Raw genomic sequence first — 8,388 nt, forward strand, 5'->3', positions numbered from 1 at the left:
GGTATAGATGATCTCCAGAGGTCACTTCCATTCCCAAACTTTTTGTGATTCCATAATTACACCTTAGAGAGCCTTGGAAGTCATCAGTCCTGCTTTGCAGACACATGCAGTAGATGAGATCACGGGTTCAAGCTGTTAAGCAACAGAAGATGAAGGTTACTAGGACAATGTGATAGCATTAAGGAGTTAGAATTGTTTTTACTATGGCCCTGGGGGAAAATAACTCTACCCTCTTCTGGAAGCTCTGAAACATGAGCTTTCATTGTAGTTCTGTCTGCACTCTTCTGTCTGACTCCCTGAAATGCTGGAGACATCTCTGTTTGTAGGTCACTAAGACTGCAGATTCAGCCCTTCAGGCTCTCCCTCTTTGGGCAGAGGTGGTTCCCTCCTCCCACCAATAACATGGTGTCCTGGGGTGACCATGCCCAAATTTCACCTGTGCACAGCTTCTGCAAAAATGTCCAATGCACTTACTAACTTTACAGTTTAGCTAACCTGAAATCTGCTCCATTCCTGCTGCCAATGTAATTAAACCTCTTCCCTCACTAGCTACCTGTTTCAATTAGAATATACAATTCAATTAGAAATACAGATTTTGTACTTATTGCCACATATCCCTTGGAAAAACAAAAGTATTGAACTTCCTTTTAAATAAAAAAAATCTTTCACATTATTTGTGTAATCATTATTCATAAACAGCACAATATTGCAATAAGAAGACATGCATTACATTTTTTCTTTTACTACTCCTGCATGAAAGCCATGCATGTGTTGAAGCCACTCAAGACTGCAGCGCTATAAATAGTGCTCTATTGTTAGTGGATAAAAGACGAAACAAGTCTCACAGCACTGGAACACAGGACACTGTATTAAATGTTAAGCTCTGCCTGTTCTAAAAGTGAAAGGCGACATCAAGTGATAGACTGGTCTGTGGGTAAGACACACGGCTGGGAAAAGCTCAGTCTGACTCTGCAGTTTCCCAACACAGCAGGAGTAGCAGCTGATCTTTCTGCCTCAGCAATGGCAGAAGCTGTCATAAGACATTGGGTGGAAACTCCTATACGCTACCAGGAGCAGTTTGTTGATCAAGAGCTGGAAGCACACAAATTGAACCACCTTTTATATGCTTTGCCGGGCCCTGCCACCACTGCACCGAGCGACCGAAGGTGCACCACAGAAAGCACGGCTGGGGCCAGGAAGAGCGGCCAGGAGGAGGAAAACACACACTTTCGGGTCTTGCTGGATGTTGTGCAGTTCCGCCCCGAAGATATCATTATCCAGACTTTCGAAGGCTGGCTCCTGATTAAAGCTCAGCACGGACCCAGGATGGATGAACACGGTTTCATATCCAGAAGCTTCACCAGACAATACAAATTACCCAACGGAGTGGAGAACAAAGACTTGTCTGCACTTTTCTGCCATGATGGCATTTTGGTTGTTGAAATGAAGAACTCAGTGGAAAAGAATTAGAACCATGTCTATAGTTATCGGTGAGATAAAATCATTCTTAATGTAACAAAATTATATCAATCATGCAATGCTGTAGAGTGTAGTAAGCATGTAGCTGTATTTATTAAAGGAAATTATTTGTGTATTTTTTTGTATGCTGTGTTTACTGTTTGATGTGAACTGTTATACTGCTTGCCTCCAGCTATACATAGCTTGAAAACACAGGCTGTTCCAACAGTAGCAAACTCAGGGTAGTCTCAGCAGGAGAAAAGAAAAAAATCTATTTGATAACATATTGAAAATGGAGCACAGTTTTGAGTTAAGTAGCAGGAATTGTATTTCTAAGCATTAAGCATTTGTCATACATAATAATAAACATTAAAGAAGAAATGGACAAGTTGTGAATCCTATGGAAATTTATGTACCAAAAAATCTGTTTTCTAATTTTTGAGATTAAATTCTTCTCTCTGGAAATGCACACAAACTGAAAGATACCGTCAAGAGAAAAATTCCTATTTCCACAGTTCAAGCTTCTATACCAAAAAACTCTCAAGGGATTACTTTTTAGAAGTGTGTTGCATGTTTCAAACTATAAAAAAAAAGAATTTATCTGCTTGACTTTATTTGCTTGAAAACACAATAAATAGAATTATACTTTCTGTCAAATTAATTTGAAAGAAAACCTTTAAAGACATTTTAGAAATTTGGTTTTGTTTAACGTAACAACTGAAGAAAAAATTTTTGCTTACAAAAGCACCAAATTCTCCTTCGTGACACCTCAGTAATAAAAAGACATTGCTCTTGCACAAATGCCTTTTTTCTTACACATTTTAGGTAATCTTGTTATTTAATCTGATGAGTATTTAATTGTCCATGTTGCTTGACAATTTAGGCTCAAATCCCACAACTCTGTCTTCAAGAGCAAATTTTTCTGCCAATGATAATCCCTCTCTCCCCATAGGAACACAGGCTTTACATGAATCTAATTTTAAATACAGGGATTCCTTGCTGCAGACTCAACTTTAGTTTCTGTTCCAGTGTCTCACATTTCATGAGAGTGGCAGAGATGAAAAAATATCCACCTTCTATATCTAGTATGTAGTCTTCTCAATATTAAAAAGAAATAATGCTATGGGTTTGTAAATACTCACATATTTGAGGGTAACTGCATCTGGAAGTCGAACTGCCTCCTTTTATGTGTACTGGAGATTACTATGACTGGTGTGCTATGAATAGTAAAGGAATGTGGAATGGAAAGTGCCAAGTTAAAAACAGACACTTTATCACAGCCATCTGCTGTTTGGACAAATCAAAAACATATTCAAATGAAACTGAATACAAATACAATTTTAGGAATACAAGAAAACTATGATGAACAAAACCTGGGCTCTCACTGGCTGAAGCTAGAGATTTCCTTTAGTTTCAAATTAAAATCCTAAGCTTGTATGTCTGGACATGTCTATTTATGAGAAAGATTTACATTTTTGTTGTTTAGACCTAAAGATATTTGAAGCAATTTTTTTAGAAAAGTGGGTGGCACAATTCTTGTATTTTACCTATTAACTGTGCTAAAACTCTGAAGAAATTTGTGCAAGAAAGGCAGAATAAAGTCTGAATTGTAAATTTCCATCACAAATTATATTTTTAATACACCAGAAGTCAAGATTGTAAAGTTTTCTAACAAACTAAACTACATATAAAACATATGTGCCTGCATTTCTATTTAACCCCACACTTTTCGCTCATATTGCTTGTGTTCAATTTGCATATTAGTTTAAGATCAAATAGCAAATGAGATCTAGATTTCTACATCTAGGAGCTTCATCAGACAGCAATCTGGTAGAAGATGTAACATGGACTTGAGAACTGAATTCTAGATACAGGTCTAGTGTAGAATTTAAACTTTACAGGCCAGATTTATAAAAGCTGTACAAGCTTAAACCCATGGTTTCTACACCTCCTTATGGCACAACTATTGGGATAGTGTTCAGGATCACAAGTTAGCAGTCTGTTTTGGTGATTTTTGTTTACAGAGAGTTTTGTAAATTTTATCACTTAAACTTACAAGTTATTATAAAAACTATTCTAGCTATTATTGCAGTGATGATATTCATAGCCCTATAGATGAGAAAGATGTTCTAAAAAAAAGGTAACTGATTTAATTATTTCAAATTAGATCATGGTGAAGCTACTGGAAACTTGGCAAGGAATTAGACCATACAGCCAAAATCATATCATCTGTTCTATATATGTTAATACCATGGTTACACACAGGCCCGCTTATGTACACAGGCCTGCCTCACAAAACCGGGTGGAGAATGTGACATCTGATTGTTTTGTATTGCAGGTCTCTCTGCATCACTCTGTGCCCAAGTCTGTACTTGCTCACAAATGTCATCAGTGATCAGAAATCACTGGAACAGCTTGACCTAGACATAGCACAGATTTATCCAGCCAAACTTTACCTTCTCTTGTAGACAGTTCTTTACAAAAGCCTACGTCCATGCTCCTTGATAAATGGGACCTTCCCCTGACCTGGCACCTGAGTCTTCATGTAACAGGAACCACAATGGAGTATGGACCTGCCACCGAATTCCTGCATTTTAGCACCAAGAAGAGCATAGGAAAATGTTTCCATCATTTTTTTAAGTGATTCATCAAAAGATCTTGGATGGATGATTTTTATGTGTTTACCAGAACAATCTCAAAGTACTTGGCAGACAGTATCTGAATAATCTGGAAAGATCTGTTCTCACATATTTTATATGATATTTTACTTTTATAATCTGATTAGAACTGAATGTGAATGTCACATAGGAAGGTGCTAATATTGCTCACAGGCAGCAGACTGAGATATTAATCAACAGCAAAGGATTTCAGAACAGCTACAGCTTAAGACAGGTTTAAGACATGCTGATGTGGTTAAATTAGGAACTGTGAAATTGGCTGTCTAAAAAATTCTGGCCCAGAATAAGTGATAAGCCTGTGCAAGCCTTACAGACCAAGTGTTACCAAACCTTCTCAGTTCCCAACAGTGAGGGATTACCTTCATAATTGATCAAACTGCTCCTCCAAATGGATAAAGATTATTAAATGCATGAATAGAACCACTGTGAAAAATGCCTTCAGAAGAAAACGTATCAATATGGCACTAGTCTACAAAAAGAAGGTAAAAGAAATAAATTTCCAGAAGATTCTTGTGGGCAGAAAGCCCAAAAATGTCTTTCATTGCCTTGCTGCCTTTTTATAGTTTCTGCTGCACTCAGGACATTTGAGCTCTCTCTACAAGAGTCCAATACTGGTAATTCAGTGAACCAAAGCTGACATGATACCCACCAGTCACTCAATAATGACTTAGCTGCAGCACTGGAAAAGCAAAAAGAAAATCTCTGGTGTATCATGGTGGCAACACTCTCACTCAGACGGGAAGGTCTCGCATTCCTTACTTACTTCATATCCAGGAATCAAAACGTCCCTTTTTAATCTGAGTAACAGTACAAGACTGGTTTTTAAGTGAGTAGAAATATTTCTCAAAATATTAGGTACACCTTCTGTTGTTTGAAAGAGACCTCTGTCTTGCCAGCTACCAGAGACAGTGGCTGGCCCCTCTCACCCAGAGGACAGCAGCTCAATAGCTCTACACTGTGAACACAGAAGTTAAGTCCAAAGAGTTACTTACACCTGTACACTACATTGGGGTAGTGAGCTCACCCCACTTAGCTGGCTGCTAACTCTGGAGCCAGAAGTACTGTCCCTGTGTGCCAGCTCAGGTCCCGAAAACTCAGACTCTCTACTTCTGTTCTCAGGCTGAAAAGTCATCCCTTATTAAAAAAAACACTTGGACATTGAGACATAAGAAACATAGCACTCCAGCTCAGGACTCCCCATTCAGGTTAGTGCTAGAGTGGAGATTTCTGCTGTCTGTGCCATGGTGGGCTGCATTTTCATCACAAATCCCATCAATCTACTTTAAAAGTAACCCTCTTTAGCCACATGGTAATACTGCTGATGCCAGCCTTTTCAAGGGGAAGTATGTCTAGCAGCAGCTTGCACAAATGGAACTGGTGCAAATAGAGAATAATCTACAGTTCCTCTCATGCTCCTTGGTGTGTTTACTATGCTTTGGGTTGCCCCTGACCCTAGTGAGCACTGGCGATGAAGCATGCGACTGCTAAGCTCTGCTACATGGCACAGAAGCTGCAGCAGGCAGGTCTGCGCGTGAAGAGGAGAAAGAAAACTGTAGAACCAGGGTAGGTAGGCCTTGGCACAAAGCTCTCTCAGGGAGAGCTAAAACATCCTTGTGTTAACAACACTTTTCCAGCAAATCCACACCACAGCCCCATAGCAGCTACTGTACAGAAAATACACTCGATCCCAAGTCAAAACCTGTAGCTATATAAAAAAAGATTTGAAGACATATTTAAACCTTCTGCAAGAAATATTTGACTTTTATGTAAAATAAGCATTTTTAGGGGCTGAGAAATACATTTCAAAATTACTTCAAAAATTTTTGTTTGTTAATAGAAAAGGAACACATACATGGACTGAACCCTTGGTATCCTGGGCTGAAAGAGATTAAGCTTCTTCAGCTACTGTTTTCAACTATGTCTCTTTCCAATTGCACATCTCTTCAATTATCTTGTCTATTAATTGCACATTTCATCATGTAAGCAGATATATCGCATGTCAGAATCTCCAAAAGTTTCATTTGTTCTTAGCAGAGTTGGATGACATGGGGATTAAAGTGGAAGTGCCCTACCTGAACTAGCCACCCCAAAACTCCTAGTCAAGTCTTCATCAGCTCAAACTGGTTTACTGAATCAGTATAAAGTAGCTAATTTGTGCAGTTATCCCTCTCACTGGCTCTGAATGGAGTTGCTTTGATCCAGCAAGACTTCCTCACTCAGGTGCCAATGTGCAGCCTCCAGGGCTGGCTGGAACATTTCTCTCTACCACCACAGTATCAGGAGTAGAAGCTGGCTGCTCCTGCAGCTGATTCAGATGCTCAGAGGGACCACATGAGTAGTTCTTCGCATGTGTCTGACTTCCCACAAGAGGCAGAAGGGATCTGAGAATGTTTTGGGTTCCAGGGGCACTAACTCCTTTATTTTTAGTTCCACTCCTCACTTTCCACGATATACCATTCCCTTCTCAGCCTGGGCACAGGAGTCATCTGTTCCACAGACATCACAGTAGCACACTGGAGTAGGCACAAAGAGCAGGCATGGCTTCTGTCTGTGAATCAACTAACTTGGAATTTGGATGTTGGGTTTAAATAAGTCCAACTCTTAACTAAAAATTATTCCATTGATCATAGCTATAATGAAAAATTAATGAAGGGAATGATTTTCAGAGCAGAGTGTGACTAATAAAAACATAATTCTTGTACTCTGTCTTACAAGGCAGACAGAAGCTCATAAGCTACCTGCTCTGGTGACAGCTGTATGCATTTTAATAGCAGTTCAATTATATTTTGCAACTTTACCATAATTACCCAAGCACTGGTGGCATGATTAGTATGCAACGTACAAGACACTCCATAAATACAGCCTCTGCCTTAATGTATATATGGAGCCTCAGGACTTGATCCCGGAATGAAACTGAGAGACTCAATACAGATTAGGAGACTATGAGACAACTAAGTGAAGAAATACGAACTCTAGACCCTATCATAATAACCGTAGCAATATTTAACTTAAACCTGCTAGAAACCTCAGTCTGAAATGACTACAGTGTCGAGACAGATAAGGTTTCCAGATTTATTTTATTCCAGATTTAAAGGTCAGGAGGATCAGTGATGATTCCTAGTGTGACACCCTGAACAGAATGCACATCATCTCATTTGATAATTTCCTCAGGAAGTCAGCCCATAATATGTTTGAAAAAGAACACATATTTAAGTAAGAGATGAAATCTTTATTTCAAGACTTCAGTTGTTGGAAAACTCATCACACCTCTCCTTTAGTTAAAAAGTGTAAATAATCATCATGACCTACAAAGAGCAGGTTTTCCCTAGTCCCCTGAGATGTGTTCTGTTCAGTGATAATTTTACCCAAAAACTAAAAGTAACACTCTGGACAGCTCTTGGGACTGTCTTTCTACTACAAGTAGAGTTACAAAGATATAAAAGCATAGTGCTTTCTACTAAACAGTCCTATTAGCTACTAATAGAACACAAATGAATTTAACATGAAAAAGTGTAAGCATAATCTTTCCACACAGAACAGAAATATGTATTGAATAACTTTGCATATATTTAATACCTTTGTACCTTATGGATACCTGTATCATCATTGGTAATTTTGCCATCTTTATGTCCTACTCTTTAAACTATTGCTAGTATTCTGTTGCTTGTTGAATACGTCCTGACCTCCCACTGACCATATAATTTTTAATATACTTTGGGTTTTCTCTTGTATCAATTGATATTGCTTGCTACCAACTCATTTTTTCCATTTCTACTTTCACTTGCCCTTTTATAACAATGTATTTTAGATTTGGATAATTCTGCTTCTATGAGCGCAGTTTGTATTTATGGGTACCAATAAACACTCCAAATGCATGCAGAACAACCAGAGCCAGGTTCTGACACTGTTTTTCTTAGGAAATTATAATCTCTTAGGATTTTACTAATGGTATGGGATGCCCAATACATCTCTGTATTGAACTCTATCCTAAAAAAAATGTTCAAAACAAGGAAGCACCAGGCTACACCAGCTGTGATAGGGAATTAATGTCATTCACTTTCTCACAAATGAATGGCCCTAAGCAAGCACAGCAAGAACCTTCTTCACCACCTCGGTATTTGCAGGCCTCTATGTTCTCCAAAAGACCAGCAAAACACAGAAGATAAAACTGAGTAATATAGTGTCATCTTCAGTCACTCAGCTTCTCAGAACTTTCCATGTCATGAGCTGACATGGACAAATGAGTAACTTC

General features: G+C 38.6%; 1 protein-coding gene across 1 annotated transcript; it reads left to right on the top strand.

Annotated features, from left to right (window-relative positions):
- Positions 1 to 251: 251 nt before the first annotated feature.
- HSPB3 (heat shock protein family B (small) member 3) lies at positions 252 to 8,136 on the top strand. The gene is made up of 2 exons (XM_038125733.1): positions 252 to 1,490; positions 3,797 to 8,136. The coding sequence occupies exon 1, from the start codon at positions 874 to 876 to the stop codon at positions 1,468 to 1,470; it is 597 nt and encodes a 198-aa protein (XP_037981661.1). The 5' UTR covers positions 252 to 873; the 3' UTR covers positions 1,471 to 1,490; positions 3,797 to 8,136.
- The last annotated feature ends 252 nt before the right edge of the window (positions 8,137 to 8,388 follow it).

Source organism: Motacilla alba, chromosome Z (genome assembly GCF_015832195.1).
Source record: "Motacilla alba alba isolate MOTALB_02 chromosome Z, Motacilla_alba_V1.0_pri, whole genome shotgun sequence".
NCBI lineage: Eukaryota > Metazoa > Chordata > Aves > Passeriformes > Motacillidae > Motacilla > Motacilla alba.

What these genes read in the sequence shown, in the direction of transcription:
- HSPB3 (XM_038125733.1), top strand. Translation starts at nt 874, where the DNA reads ATGTTAAGCTCTGCCTGTTCTAAAAGTGAAAGGCGACATCAAGTGATA.